This window comes from Poecilia latipinna, unplaced genomic scaffold (assembly GCF_001443285.1).
Source record: "Poecilia latipinna isolate Pla-1442-1.1 unplaced genomic scaffold, P_latipinna-1.0 Scaffold961, whole genome shotgun sequence".
In the NCBI taxonomy this organism is placed as follows: domain Eukaryota; kingdom Metazoa; phylum Chordata; class Actinopteri; order Cyprinodontiformes; family Poeciliidae; genus Poecilia; species Poecilia latipinna.
The window spans coordinates 209,590-226,419 of NW_015113577.1; the positions used below are offsets into that span (position 1 = coordinate 209,590).

Below are 16,830 nucleotides of genomic sequence, written 5' to 3' on the forward strand. Positions count from 1 at the left end.
ATACATTTAATGTATCTATGTAATATATGAATTAGTCTTTTTAAAATAAGTGACAAATATTTTCAGTGGCATAATTTATTCACATTCACCTGTGTTTGATCTCATCCATTTCCAATTCTGATCACTCTTCTTGTGAATTGTTAAATATTTTCTGAATTGCGAAATCAAATTATATTTTCAATATGGAAGCCAAAACCCATTTTATGTATTTTACTATTATATGGGATGACTTTTAATTCTATATATTATGTGCTTTTCATGCACTCAATCAAGTAAGTTTTTTTTTCTCCAGTTGTTATAACAATTCTGTGTATGTCAAACATGAAATTTGACTTTGTAAATTGAACCCTTGAAACTGGACTGTCTTTGTGAAAGCAAGTGTTTAGGGAGGCCGAATGTCTGCCACGGGAGACTCAAGGATTTCTCAAAAGTGTGAAAAACTCCAAGTAACACTTCTGGTATGTTTTTGATGAGGTAATAATAATTTAACATGATATAAAGTTCAAAATAGTCAATTTTACATGGTAACCACCTGCATTTTATTTTCTGTACTGTAAGAAAATGGGTGTGTGAGATTTTTAGAGTTACTCTAACCTGGGTGATTGCCAGGGATTTTCTCACACAAAATCTTTTGTCACAGTTCTAATTTACCGAATGAAAACCAATAAAAGTATCATTGATGCAGCCAGTGAATTATTGCAGTTTTAAATTAAAATTTTCTTACTAGTTTTATTAGTAGCATGTGATTTTTTTTTTTTTTGAATCATGTCTTGAGGCAGAGACCTGATAAAATAAAGCATCTTCATGTCTCAGTTAACGCAAAGTACGAAATGGATTGCAGCAAAAAGCAGGTCTATGAAAATACATTTGTGTTTTTTTTTCTGAAACCGAAAAGGGAAGCATAGACGTGTGTCTATATCTTGACAGATGACCAGATTTGATAATTTCAGGTTCTCCAAATGCTGTTTTTGACAAAACTGACAGTTTTACTAGATGATTCCAATTTTATTGCTTTATCTCTTGTGGTTTTCCAAAATTTTATTCATAACCAAAGCAAAAAATAAGACACTTTTAAAATGTGATGTTATGCAACAAGTACCTGTATTTCAAACCTGGTCAAACATGTTTACTTAAACCATCACTTATCAAATAAAATGTGTTTAATAAATGTCATACCTGAACTTTAGTTACACTTCACTGCAAACTTTTTCATTTAGCAAGAACATCATAAAAACTATCATGAACGAAAAAGTCGAGCCCTGATTTTTAAAGTGAAAAGGTTTTGTTATTTCTGAGGACTTACCTTCTGAAATGGTGATGTTCGATGTTAAACTTTGTTGATTCAAAGTAGTAAGAAAATGACAATGCAGGTGCAGAGACAGCTGCTGGTGAAGACACTTTTCAGTCAAGAGTCGGTTTTATGCTAAAGACACTCTGAGCACAGAAACTAAATCTTAAAAGCAGAAGAAGCTGAAGCTAAAACCACATTCTCACCACCCCTGCTGCTGTCTGAACTGCTTCACTGATCTTGCACCTTTCTAGCTGCTGTCCCAAACAGCACTGCTCTTATCTGATGGCTCCAATAACAAACCACAATTCTGTCTTATTCTACACCCCCTGTATGTTTTTCCTGTATGTTTTTTTTTAATTATTATTATCTTGTATCTTCCAGACAAACTTCAGTTTTCTAAAGTTTGCTTATTGTTACACAGATTACATTTGCCGTCCTCTCATAGGTACAGTTAAGAGGAACCTAAAAGTTGAAATCTTTGAGAATTGTGAGAATAAAATTGGTTGAGATATTGTTGTGGAAACTGTGGCAAAGAGCTGGTGCCTCCTCTTGATCTCATTTTCAGTCTTTGAACGTGTTTTGCCACATGCAAAAACATGTTTCAATCTCTTCAGACCTCAAACCGCCAACTTGATTTGCACTAGATTTATTTTGTTCATGGACGTTGGTTTAATATTTTGACATCCTAATTCATTTCATTACTTGAGTCTTTTTTTTTTTAATTTGCATTTTATTTGGACAGTCTTGTTGAATCAGTTGGCGTCAGGCTAAGGAGTTCAAGAAAAAGCATGAAAAAGTGATTAAATTATTGCTTTTGGAACAGCCAAGCTTATCTGTGTGCTACCTCATCCTGACCAGCAGATAGAGCTGTCATTTTAACTATATGGTGAGGAAAATAAGTATTTATGTAAAAGTTTTTCTAAAAGTAAGTAAGTCAGTAAATTTCTAGTGTTCCTGTTGACATTAAACCTCTAGCAGACGTCTGTCACAATCCAAATACTCAAAAATGGTAAATGGTCTGTTGCGCCTTTCCAAGTCCAGACGACCCCAAATGCTTCTCTACATTCAGTCATTCAAACGTTCGAGCAAATAGTCACACACTGATGGCGGATGTTTAATAAAGTGAAATGGCACGAGGAATAAATACTGAACTCAAAGGTACAAGGCTTTTGTTTCTAATGACAATGATAAGAATATATTTTCCTGCAATGCTCCGGCGGAGTTTTTACATAGTTCTCCAAACAAGCTGTTTAATTCGAGCTGATATTTGGTTCTGTCAGAGTTGACACCTATTAAACACAGCACATAACACAGGAAAGACAAGAGAAAGTTAGATTCTTAATACTCGCGAGGAGAACAGACAGAGATGTGCTTTCAGTTACAAATCTCCTGCTGCTCTGAAGCACATTTGCCTGCCCCTCTCTTTTTATTGTCTTTAGGATCCCTAATCACAGAGAGCGCTGTAACTCTAAAGGGAGGGGGAAAGACACTTCATCACACAGTCACAGCGCCACATTTCCTCTATGTTGTATATGCAGTGTTGTTCATCATCAAAACATGGTTTGTGTAATTTGCAGACAAATCTCTACAAATGTTCTGCAGCATACTTTAAACTATCTTTTCCCTCTCCAATGAAGTCTTACACAGAGAAGTTTCTGAGAAATCTTCATTATGATTTTCCTTGAAATAACGATTCTTGTTAATTATATGTCTTTCTGATATATAACTCACTGCAAGTAGTTCTTTGCTCTTGAACAACTCTTAGAAGCCATTTTGGGTATTTGATCAGAAGTCTTATGCCAAACACCTGTTTGTTGCCAAAAAGTGAAGACATTTATTTCCAGGTTTGGATTGTGGCCCCAATCAAACGTCTGTAATCAACACAGTTTCTATGGTTAGCAGCAAAAAGAATTTTTTTTTCTTTAATCCCTGAGGAGATTCTTCTGGCACAAAACATTGGCAATTAAGCAACTGTTTATACATAACCAATTGCTGGATGTGGATATGACTACAGCTAATATGTAATAACAGATGTCGTGACATGTTGTACAGATATGAAGACTTATCCCATTGTAATCATTGTAATATGTTTTTCACATATTAGAATGAAAATATTAAGAAAACAAATGTCTCATATATGCAATTTAAAATGAATCTTTCACATAAATTAATGTGATTCTTCCTATAAAGACTTTATGGTTAGTCCCTTTACTAAAAAAAAAAAAACTTATGCCAATTAGTCAATTATGTATTTCAGATGGAAATCAAGATTGGAGAAGTTGCTCGATTTCCAGTGTGACATTTCCACAACTGTTATGGTTTGAAGAGCTGTGTTATCTGCTGTTGTGGTTTATGAAGTCCAAAGTCAGCATTGACAGACACAATTGTATAACACTTCATGTGTAAGTCTGCTGATAGGTTTTATGGAGATGTTGCTGAGCTCATTTTCAGGTGAACTCATCAACTACATCGGCTGCATTAGAATATGTGGAGACACCAGAACCAGATGAGCTGAAGGCCACTGCAACCTGAGTTTCCTTGGCATCTCACAGATTTTTAGCCCGTAACTGTGCACTAATTCTCAGAAAGTGACTCAAAAGGTGTACTAAGTATAAACTCTGTAAGGTACCTGGGCATGCTTTCTGAGAAGGAATACATGAACCAAATAATAAACCCTTGAAATAAGTCACATTTTGCTAAATATGTTTATGCAATGGATACATTTTGCATTTTCACTCAAAGTAATAAAATAAATATTTTTTTTCAATAATATTCCAAGTTGTTAAAATGTGTCTGAAAATATTTTTTTATAAGGAGGCGATCTCCTGCTTATCTGCGTCTCCTTCACACAAACACACACACACACACAAAGAAAAATAATTTGGAATTGGAATCCTGACAGTTATAAATAAATATCAGGCTAAATAAAATGCGAAGGTGTTTGCACTGAAATCGGAAGTTGTGTCGCATCTTTTAATCTTCCCAGATACGGCTGCGCTTCTTCACCTGTTGGCGCGCGCCACTGGCTCTGTGGGCAGGTCCTTCGCGCTCGCGCCAACCCGCTCTGCAGGTTATCCCGGTGAGTCAGTCCCCCAGGTCGCTTTAAGACAAACTGCTCTCCTCATGTTTACACCTTCGTGCTGTCGGTCCCTGGCTGCACCATGAGCAAGTCCGGCACGCTGAAGGGTTTATTCAAACAAAAATCCATCGAGAAGGAGAAGAAGGAGCTGAAACGCTCCGCGACCATCCACCGGGATGATCCGAGCTCTCTGCGACTCCACGACCCGGGCCCCGTTAGCCCCGGAGACGGCAGGACGCCACCCCTGGATGGGGTCCTCAGTTCCCCGAAAGAAAAGAAACCAAAGCGGTTCTTGTCTCTGAGGCTCAAGAAGAAAAAGCGAAAGGATGAAGGGGGAGACGTGTTCGAGGAACTGGACAGTTTCAGCAGCCGCATGTAAGCTGAAAACAGTTTATGACTTCATGATTAAATTGTCAGCTGTTATGATTAAGTTTTTTTTTTCTAACTAAATACAGTTCTGGGCACATAAATCACAAATGATTTAATAAATTTAAATATGAAACAGCTCACAATAAAACAAACTTTTTGCAGTTCTTATAATTCATTAATTTTCATGTTACATTATCAAATATCAGTCTTTGTAGACATACTGCAAATCAGAAAATGATTGAGACATTTGTGATATAAGAGATAATTTTTTTAACCATAGTTGTTAAAAGTGAGTGATAAACAGGGCTATCAGTTTCTGCTGCTCATAGTTGTGATCTTGATGCTGTATAGTACTCTATATACTTTTAATAAATCATCACCTCATCATCATCATCATCTTCTTCATTAACGTTCTACATGTAAATGATTCTAAACAGAAGTTGTGAAAACAGTGGAAAGTCCCGGAGTGGGTCCTGGCAGTCTATGTTGGGAAGTGTTTCAAATAGTGAAGGAAGCACCGCATCTGAACCATCTCACTCAGTGTCTGTTTTCCCCCCTGGCAGTTTGTGGAATTGAAAAGCTTTGCCTTGGTGTTGAACTAGTTTGATCACGCATCTTGTTGAGTCATTATATTTTAAAAATGTTGAAGTGGAGGGCCATGAAGGTGTCGTTTACATTCTGCATTTGTTGCAAGCTCAAAAATTACCTGTCTTTTGAACTTTATAATGAATCAGCATTGACTTTGTCTCTGGTATGAATCATGCAGGCTTGTAGGATATAATTATTAAATATTGCTGACCTGATAATAGAGTCTTGAGGAATCCCACGTGCAAACATTGTTTGCCTAGGAAACAATCATTGCACGTGGGATTCCTCAATGTTGCAGATCTGCCACATCAGATCTGAAGCTGTCTAGCATGGAACCATACAATTTTACCCACTTTGTAATTTGTCATGATCAACTGCAGCACCAAGATCCAGATGGCACTGAGAAAGAAATTCTCTATAGTTTTTGGAATCAACATAAAAAATAAATAGCATCCACCAGCTGCTTACCTTAGAAGTGGTCTGGATCCAGGAATATCTTCATCATCCTTGGCCGAGATCTTGGTCATGCTTTTGTTTGTCATGTTCAACTGTGCCGACACAAGCAACAACTGCAGATCATTGGAAAGGAAGAAAACCTGCTGCACAGGATGGGACACATTTCCTTATTCAGTTCAATTATATGTGACTCAGGCAGGATGGATATGTGTCAGGTGATCTGGGTAAATACGACTAATGCAAGTGACAGGAGTGATAAAAACAACAACGTATGCAAACAGGTCAAATTCAGCCATGACATACTCACTTGCCTGTTAACAAGAAAAACAAACTACTGAGTCAATTGTAGGACTGCTTATTCAGGTTGAAAGAACTCAACAGGATGTTGTTGATAAGGTATCTTGTGTGGATTTACTTTCTTTTTTGTTTCAAATTCCCCTTAATCCAAAGAAATATGTTTGGTTTGTGATGCTTTTTAAAAATCCCATATGCAACAAAATACTTACAGATGCACATTTGTGATATCAAGACCATATTTCAGTAGCATCAATACTAACAATACTTTCACTTCCTCCACTGCCATTCTAAAAAAGTGCAGAAAATTTATGTAATTGTTCAAAACTCCTCCCTCTGTTCACTAATTGGCCCGGTTGAAATTCAACTGGAGAAAACCCAGATGGAGCATTGAAGGGAGAAGAGAATTACATCAGAAGGACATGGACAGGCCATCAGATTAAAATTCCAATGTTTTAAATTAGGTTAAATCTTGTAAAAAAAGAAAAAGAAAAGAAAAAAAGAAGAAGTGATTTATATGAATAAAGTATTTCTTAGTCTCTTAAGGGGACTTCCAATATATTATCTTCCAGGTTATATATTGGCTTTTAGGCCCATCCATAATCTAACACGCTTATCCTTTCAGGGTTGTGAGGGGGGCTGAGAGGAGGGGTACATCATGGACAGGTTGCCAGTCCATTCCAGGGTAGCACAGAGTTCACAGGGTGAATAACTATACACTCACTCATAAGTAAGGAGAATTTAGAAAGAACAAGTAAACTAATAGTCATGTTTTTGGACTTTGGGAAGAAGCCCGAGTACCAGGAGAGAACCCACACATGCACAGGGAGAACATCATTCTCCTTCAGATACAAACTAATATTGCTTCCAGTGAGAAGCAACATTTTACTTAAATAAAAAGATTACTTTAAACCAAATTTTTCCTGTGGTTTTGAATAGTTTTGTGCCTGTTCAGTAACTTAAAAGTTCATGAAAAACTGTGGAGTTACACTGTTGTGTTGCTGTAAAAAAACAACAAAAAAAAACGTTAGCATGTGCAGTAAGGCATGGAATAGCACAGTCTGTTCAAACATTCTGATAAAAGTAAGGGATTGGCACTGGTTCAGCGTTTGAGTGAGTGGTGTTGCAGGCCTTCATTCACAGCTGAATATTGAAAACATCCTGAAGATCTCTGAAAGTTTTCAGTATGAAAACTTGCACAGTTTTTCAAAATGAGCCACTAGTAGATCAGATAATGCTGTCATGCTCTTCAGTTATGCTGTTGGTTGTTTAGGTGAGGGTGTGGAGGCTTAATGTTTGTATAAAGCTGAGCCTTTTCGGCAAACATCTCCTGTGGTCTCTCTGTATAACTGAACTAATAAATAATATTCCTTTTTTGCCATCCGTATCTGTTTTGTTAATAATGCTAATCTTCTTGGAGATTATCCTTTTTTTTTTTTTTTACTTTATTGAGGTCAAATCTGATCTTTCTGACTGTCTGGGGAAGATGTTATGAAAGATTTGCTGTAATCTTTCTCTTGAACTCTGGTCCTGTTAGCTTAGTTTAATCCACAAATTCAAAAAAAAATGACAATCATGCTTTAGGGGAAATTTCCAACTATAAAACCTTTGTTTAATGGGTGATGAATCACTGATTTGTCATTCAGAGCTGACAGACAACCTACATATGTTTTTAGGTGGGGAAACCTGTGCTGTGAGCTTCCTGGTGAACATAAAAAAATAAGACAGAACAGTTAACACAAAGGAGATAGATGTCAAACATGTCAAGAGTTTCTTGCCTTTTCCAATTATGTAACCAGTTTTGATTTGCTTGGGGTCATTGTTCCTTTTCAGCAAACATGTGTTTCAATTATCTAAGAGCTGATTTTGTGTGAATTTTATAGCTAATAGGTTCTTCTCTATTTTAATTATGCTTTCAGTACTAGCATGCTTAGTTCAACAGGCCCCAGCATGATGATACCACATCCATGCTTATATCTTCAGAAGGAATTTGGCTTGTGGAAATGCTTGAAGGTGTCGACTATGGAGTTTCAAAGTGTTAGAAAAATGTGGCTTTATTAATATTGTCTATGTATAATTCAGCAATAGCAGCAATCGCACTATATGTATGTGTTTTATCTTGCAGACTTTGAACCTGTAAGTAAAACTTTGACCCTTATAGACGATCCTAAAACGTTTACAGGTAACCATCAGTGTCAAAGCTGTTTGCTATATGATCGTTACATGCTGAAAAAAGAAAATTCAATGTAATTTATTAAAAGCCCAAGACTAATATAATGTTAATCCCAAGGATACATATATGTTAGCTAGAAGTAGTTGCTAAAAACATGGCTCCGTACAGAGAAATGTTGGGTCAAAAACGTGAGCACATGAACTTCAGAGTCCATTCATCAAAACAAATGCTTCTAAACTCTTTCTAATTACTAACTGAAAACAAGACGGTTCCAGTGAAGCCTTTAATGCCACCATTCAGGTTTTGTTAGTTGTCTCCGAACTATGCTGTGTGCAAGACATTGTTTAACTCATTATGTCTAAGGTTGACAAATGAGGAATCACTTGATGTTACATCGTCTGTGCACGCAATTGCAGTAGAAGGGATTTGACAGATCAGCAATGATCTGCCCAAACTAATGCTTATAAGTATTTTTATCTTATAAACAACATCTTTTTATCCCCTTTGTTCTTGTGAGGTACAATTCCTTAAATGAGCCAACACAGTGTTGCCTGGTGCCAAAAAAGAAAAACAGATCTACAAATATGAGATCCACAAAAACAGACTGGAAGGCTGGATTAAAAAGGCTCAGACCATATTTGAATGTGTGTGTGTACAACATGACCTCCGAAGCTTTTGACTGTTGGACCTGAGCCTTTGTTCAATGCTGTATACACACACCTGTTCACACCTACTTATTCATATTCAAACAGACACACATTGGATTTCCACAGATGTAACTATATGTAGGATATTTTACACAGGACATTTAGTTAACGCACACTATAGTCATTGTTTTTTTTTTTTTACACACTAAAGTGCAGGTTCTGTATGTCATTTGAAAGAGCACAAGTAATTTTGTCCAGAAAACATGTGAAGTACAACTACCAGAATTCATTTTCACCTGTTTCTTTTTCCAACACCATTTTGTGGATGTCTTGTTTGTGATTGGTGAAAACGGTGCTCTTTCATTGGTTAATGCTTGCATGTTTCACAGTGATGCAGACCCGTTTTTAGTTACTGTGTGCTCTGCTGAACACGTTTTAGATAATTAAAATCTTTTTCAACGATGCTTTGAAGGTTATTTACACAGAGTTTGTTAGAGCTGTGGAAGGGCTTTACACAAAAGGCTTTACAAAATAAATTGTAGCAGCTTCTTAAATTTGTATCTCTGTGAAGAATTTCAAAACAATAACTCCATGTAAAATAGCTTACAATTAAATCAAGTCCATCCTAAAAACAGACTGAAAGACACTAAAAGAAGTCTTGACGCTGTTGATATTGAAATGCATGCAAGTCCAAGAGATCTGCAAGTGGGATTTAAATAGTTTAATTATTTCGGGACACACAGATAATGACACCCGATTACTATTCAGGAAAGTTCAAAGCATCATTTTGTACACCCAGGCAGAGGCATCATGGTTTGGGGTTGGTTTGTTTCAGCGGGATGTGTCAAGCTCAACCTCATAAAATCCACCATGATTTATAGCATGGATCCGTGTGCGGGGACAAGTCACCAAAAAAAAAAAAAAAAATGTAGCCGAAGTAGAGCTGGACAGCTGCAAGTAGAGCACATTTTTTTCTTCTATATAAGCCAAATTGTAATCTGCAGATCAGACTGTGACAATAATCGAATGGAAATACATCCCATGTTGGGCTTTTTTGTCTCAGAGACTGGAATGTGCATAAATCTGTATGCCATTCTCTAATTCTCACACATCAACACATCTATCATTCCCTAAAGCAGCTCTAGTTAATCCACAACCCAATTTCTTGTGTTTTTTTTTTTTGGCAGTAAACCAACACATTTTTTAAAAACGGTCCAACATATCAGCCCACTGGAGTTTCTTGAGCAGGAGAAAAACCATTAGGCAGTGCAGATATTACCTCATTTCTAAAAGAAAATCTTATGACTTTATGAGACATTTTTATTTTCTGAGGAATTTAGGTAGATGGTCACAGGTCCAGGTGTTCTAGAAGAAGTCTATCTAAAGTATTGGTAATTTCTCTGTTCTTACTGACCAGGAACATAAGTTCAGCGTGACAATTTCCTGCAGAAGATGAAAACAAATCACTTGAAAACTTGCCTGTCGCTCCAGGGACGGGCCAGAGATTGTGCAATGTGGTGGCATATGAATGCTTTACAGTGAGATGCTTTTTTTTTTGAAACCTTAAACAGGTTTCAAGGTAAAAAAAAAAAAAATCCTGCAGAAATTGTCTCCTGAAAAACTGTATTCAGAGCTTTCACATTGTGTTCAGTCTTCCATAATGTCCCATAAGTTTTGACTTGTTTTGACTTAAAACTACATGCCAGGAACACGGTGTGCTAAATAGTAAAAAATAATTTAACAAAGCCTCCAAGCAGATAAATTGCCTTAATAATCAAGGTACTCGAATCATTCAATAAATCATTGCAGCCTTACTTATAATAAACCAAATCATGGATGCACTAAAGCTTTCTTCAGCTTAACAGAAACAAAACTGAAGTTATCTTACACTCACAGAAACCGAGCTCAATGCAGCTCTTATAAACATTATCATTTTGTCTCCCTGAAATGTGAAAGTCATTTGCTTCTTTCTTCCTCTGGGTTATTTTCATTTTACTAATGAAAATAACCCAGATGTAAATGAATTAAATTCCCAGTTGACTGTTATTTCCCACAAACTATGAAAAATAAATCTTGTGAAATACCAACAATTATGAGGGATGCGAAAAAGACCTTTAGTCATATTTGGTCAGCAGTAGTTTTGACCTTGGAACTCTCCCAAAGATGACCTTGTTGTCTTGACTCATTCTTTCAGTCATAGACAATGACCTTAACTGAGGAAAACTGGGCCTGCAGTTCTTTTGTGCTGTGTTGATTAATTATGGTAGGTCTGGTCATCCAGGGAATGTTCCCCACTTTTCCATGTTCTCTCCATTTGTAATTAATGGCACTCACTCACTGTGGTTCATGGATATCCCAAAGCAGTGTACACAAGGGTGATTGACAGCGCTAAAACTTTCCTCTTGGCTCAGATTGGTTGTTTGTGAGTTCGAGAGATGCATTTTTGTAGACGATAACAGTAGTAGTGGGGGAGCTTGATTTTTGTCACAGATTATCTGCCTCATATTACAATATCGTGACATATTGACAGTTTTAATAAATATGTAAAAATCTATGTATATATTTTTTTATAAACCTTAGAAGCTGTGACTATACATATAAAAGTTAAAAACTTGTTTTGATCCAGAAAGGTTTAGATTTAGATTTGCATGATATTTGATTATTTTTAAATACAGCCCAAGGTTTAGGGGATCAATAACCAACTTCATCTGTTTGATTGTGAGGAGTGCTTACAGCATGTTGGATTGTTAGCACACAGTCTGGAAATGTAAAGAACTGGATGAAACTTGATTGAAGTATTTTCCAGGTCTGCATAAGTTTGGATATCACCTTATCTAAATGCTATGTGTTTGCTTCTTCACGTTTTCCCTAAAGTCTGTGCTTCTTTTCTTCATTCTCTGTTTCTGTCCTCACTCAATTGGTTTGTTGTAGTTCTTCTTTCCTTCATTCCTTTTCTCCTTCCTTAGTTTACTCCTTAATTGAGCCCCTCCTTTTTCCACATCATTGGATTCATTTACACCCTTTTGTCCTCCCTTCATAAAAAAAATCTTCTATCTAATTAAATATCTATGGTTGTTTTCTTATCCAGACACCAGCAGGTTGAAAACCTGTTTAAACAGTTCAAGAAAACAATATGTTTTAATTCAGTGTAATTGCTGTCAGGTGATAAAACAAGTCCATCCACACCACCTCCCAGACTGCCCGTGTCACTTTCCTACATCAAAACAGATCTGAAGGTTATTACGCAGCGTCCAAACATTTCAAACCTTCAAAAATGTGAAAATGAAAATGTCTGTGTGCAGAAAGTGGGGCAATTGGACAAGGGAACTTCTTTTAATCTCATCAAATGAGAGATTTGACAAAGAGAACTTTCGCGTCTGACAAGTAGGTTGGAGGAAGTTACTCTCCCTTAGCTGGGATTTCTTGTAACCTTTTTCTGCGTTCTCTCAGCTGAGATAAAAAGGTTCAGTGAGCACAATAAGGGTACTTTGTAAATTCTCAATAACAGTTTGAAGCAGAGTATGCTTATGAATATATGATAAACTGATTGTCAGTTTGAGAAAAAACCCTTTAAACTACTCATAGACAAGAGGAGATCGCTAAATGACTATTTGCCATTGAATTCTTTGTAGAGCAGTGACACATCATTTCATTCTTACATGATGCAAAGCAAAGTTTTGCAGACGACTCCTGTTCTCCAGGTTTGGGAAGTCTGACCTGTCAGTAAAAGTCTTGGCATATATAATATATAATAAGTGATGTTGGTAATATAATCACCAACATCACTTAAATTCTTATTGTGCACATCCATCTCACTGCGAATGACCACTAACCAGCATTTGTATTAGAAGTTGTGAACATTTTAAAACCTGTCTGTGAAAGAATAGCCACTGTAAAACAAAGTATTACTTATAAGAAACAAAAAAAAGTGTTTGGAACTGACTTTATTTAGCGTTCTATATTGGCAGTAGTGACATTAAAGTGTAAACTGTCTTCATATGAAAGTGCAGATTCTTATTTAACATGTAAGATTTTCGAAAACCTGCCAAAGGTATTCAAGGTCATAATATGTTTTTTTAAACATAATTATTATGACTACATTATAAGTACCTGTGGTTGATGCATTCAATCTTTATTTAATACCATTGACCACAGTTGTGTAAATTACTTGCATAAATTTGTCACTTTTAGCATAAATCACATATTTTTGTTTTGCATTTTACTTGCAGTCAGTGTTTGCATCTTGAACACCACTTCAGTTTTGCAGATTTTGCAGTTGTTAACATAATTTCATTAAAAGTATTTTTTTTATGCTAGTTATGAATTAATGAGCTTAAACCTGAGAGATTTTTATATTGTTTTATCGACAAATACAAGAGGCTTAGAAGAATTGGAACAAAAGTCGCAGAAAATCGCAGTAAAGGAGTCTATCTGTGCTTCCAAAATCAACATGTCATTACTAGGAGTTTCTTTGTTCATGTGGTATTGTGCAAACTCCCTCTCTTCCCAAGGGTGATTGTAAACATGACATACAGCACGCCTCCGCAGCACCTGACGTTCTGCAGGATGCAGAGCAGACACTCGTCTCCATGCAGACCAGTTCAGGAGAGGTCGCTGGAACTTGAGCGGACGAATGCTTGGAAGCTTTTGCAAACATCTTGGCTTGTTTTGCACTGCGCTCCCTGGTTGCGGTTATTGGTCCAGATGGGAGCGTAACCGCTGCAGCCTACTGGTTGTTGAAGAACCGCCCTCTCTCTGGCAAACACAGCCCTGCAGCAGTCCTTACCGCCACTCCCTTATGCATCGCCAGGCGCTCTTATGAACAGCAGCTGTTTTTGATTCACAGTAGAAATCCTTGCAAGGATTATTACTTAACATTTATTTGTGTCTTTGTGTTGCATCAAACTTGTCTGTGGAGTAAATGTTAGAAAACAAAGCTCCAGATTCTTCCTTTTGCTACATCTTATCCCAGTGTTGAGCAATTTGACCATGGAGAAAGAATTAGCAACAAGCAGAAGTCCAGCCTTTGTTTTGTCTCAGCTTGCATCTTGTTGTGCGCAGCACTGAGTGTGGTTTGGTTTCTTATGATTTCTTGAAACATTCTAACGTCTATCTACAGCTCCCAGTGACTCATTAAGCCTCTGGTCTACCAAAGAGAGTCTGAGTCATTGGTTGAATCTCTTCCATCCCTTGTTTGAGTTTATACAGTGGCTGCAGCAGTTTTACTGAGCTTACTGCAATCATTTTTGACTAATTTCACCTATTTGTCTCATAAGAAATGAAGGCTGGTCATTTCCTTTGCATCAACTTGTTTGATAATTTAAAAAAAAATCGCTGTAGAGGAATCTGGGTGAATTGTGTTGGTTCTGTGAAATGCTAGAAGAGGGTCAGATCTGAAACAATTCAAGGTCATGTTAGTTTATTTTCTGTGCTGGTCTCCTCCTTCCTCAGATGGTGGGAGGGAAGAATGCAGCTTTGTCCTCAGATACACGGTTTTATAAGTTCACAGAGCAGATGACCGCTCCTATCGAAATTCATTCATTCAATTTGCATTAAATTCTTTTCTCTAAAGTTTCTTATCCGTTTACTGTAACACAACATTAGCTGATGCTATTTGTAATACTATTTGCTTCATTATAACTAGACTAATTTTTGTATACTCAACATATTTTTTTAAGTTGTTTGTGAACAACACAAAAAAGGCAATTTTAGTGCTTTAGAATAACCTAGGATAGGTCAAATTATTTCACATCGATAACAGAGAATGCCTTGCGAAACATGATTTGTGAAATCTTGACATTAGATTTCTACTTTTGTGAAGAAAGCATTGTTCTTGTGAACCCAATGTCATTTGTCATTTCGTTTCCTGAGCTGATTGTATCGCTACACAGCTATCCTTCACTACCCTTTTAATTAGATCAAACCTGTGAAAGATATATGGTTGAGGAATTGTCCGTTGCCATGGCGTATTAGCGACTTAGAAGCAAACGTTCCTCATTAAAAGTCTCCTTAAAACAGTGGAGCTTTGTCTGCAACTCAGGAGGTTCAGGCGTGTTGGAGCCGGTTTGTGCCTGCAGCCTGATAGACCGAGGTTGACATATTTCACACAAGTCATCCCTCAGTTGAAAAATGCTGGAGGTTATTTTCAGGAGTTTCTGTGCAAAAAAAGAAGCGTCAGTCACAATTCCTCTCAGCTGTGTTTTAAAGTCGACATCCGGTTCTCAGCTACAGATACCTGCATATTTTTTCCACCTCCTCTCCAGACTCAAATCTGATGAGTGGTTGTCAGAAAACATCAACTACTTTCCCAACAATCAGTGAACATTCATTTATTCCATTTTGTTTATTGACTTCTCTGTTTGTTTGTCCAGTTGTTTCTTAATTGCCTCATTGTTTTTCCATCCTTTGGTTTTCTCTTTTACGTGTTTGCTCATTGGTTACTTACTACCTGTCTTTTTTGTTTTCTGAGCAGTTAGACTTTTTTTTGTGTAAATTCATAGGGAACTCTTTTATTTGTCACTTGATGACGTAAAACAATTTGAGAAATCTAGAAGTTTTATTCTGTAAAAGGAAGAAAATTATAAATGAAGGAACCCTGCAAGATCTATGTGATGACAAGTTTGAGTACAAAGTTAATCAGTTATCAGGTAATAGGTCTTTTGGTGATGTATAAACTTATCTTTTATATAGCTTATTATTATTATTATTATTATTATTATTTAGTCAGCTAATGTCTATTGATATGGATCAGGGTTTTTTCAGTCATTTTACATGTTCAAACTTAGCTCATAAACAAATCAAAAATAAAAACATGACAACAGAAGTAGCAAAAGAAAATCAGTGTTTAATGGAAGTTAAATTTAAGATGCTTATGAAGCGTCTGAGACTAGATTCATCATGTTAAAACGGATTTGAATACTTATATTTCCATCATCATCATCAGAAGCAACGTCAAATGTATAAATATGTTAAAATGCCGATTAATCGCATCACTCGAGCTGTAAAATAAAAGAGGAACAATGTTGTTTTGGCATGTGGGTTGACAGCGAGTTATGTAGATTTAACACGGACGCAATTCTGATTTGGAAAAAACACCAGGATGTCACAAGACGCAGCTGCACTTCTGCAGGGCATATCCATCCGCTGGTGCACCGAAGGCATGACAGCCAACAACACACGATAAATCAGCTCTCATGCTGGAGGCACGGACGACAGGACTGTCTCGCCTCAAGCAGGGTGACATCAGAGGACCGTGATAACAGTCGTGTACGAGCACGATCAGACTGTGGCGAAATATTCATTCTCTCACGACTGCGTTCGATTAGAATTGACTAGTTGATTCTTGCTTCACTGGAGAAAGATTAGTCACTTTTAAGAAACACAGGAAATTTGAAGGATTGTGCATTAAAGTGAAAAAAAAAGATTCAAATTTTATCGGGCGTTGTGAAAGTAAAAGGTGTCACTTCGCTCAGATTGGTCAGGCTGAAAACAGACAACAGGCACACAACAAAAGCTATGCGATTATCAGACATAAAAAAACTGAAAATAAAGTAACAGGTGATTATTTTAAAGACCCTCACTCAATATAACACCTGATTAGTGGAAACTGTATTTTAAAACGACTTGGAATAACCAGGTCTGTCTGTGACTGATGTGAAATCAGAGTGGAAAAAAATATAAATCAGTATTTTATGCCTGTTGGTGTTTTTTTTTCCCCTCCGTCTTCTTGTATGTTTAAAACACCACACCTTCTTACCTAATGTCTTAGTTCTTAGAAAAGCTTCAGGAAGAGACAGGAGCTGCACAGCTTGATCCTTTCCTGAAGTATTTTGGCATCAGTAACATTTAAAAATGTTGGTGAGGTCTGGATCATTCATGAACTAAAGTTTTATTAGTAAGAATCATATGAGGTAATTGTGTTATTAGCAGCTTC

General features: G+C 36.7%; 2 protein-coding genes across 2 annotated transcripts in view; one reads left to right on the forward strand and one right to left on the reverse strand.

Annotated features, from left to right (window-relative positions):
• The window catches only part of ccr6b (chemokine (C-C motif) receptor 6b), an 8,459-nt gene extending 6,990 nt beyond the window's left edge, over positions 1-1,469 (reverse strand). The window contains exon 1 of the mRNA XM_015049832.1: positions 1,304-1,469. The gene's annotated coding sequence lies outside the window, so the exon portion shown is untranslated. The remainder of the gene's footprint in view (positions 1-1,303) is intronic.
• A 2,908-nt stretch (positions 1,470-4,377) lies between these two features.
• Positions 4,378-16,830, forward strand: part of crybg1a (crystallin beta-gamma domain containing 1a) — a 49,846-nt gene continuing 37,393 nt past the window's right edge. Inside the window, exon 1 of the mRNA XM_015049849.1 lies at positions 4,378-4,745. Coding sequence (XP_014905335.1) covers positions 4,453-4,745 — 293 coding nt within the window. The 5' untranslated portion in view covers positions 4,378-4,452. The remainder of the gene's footprint in view (positions 4,746-16,830) is intronic.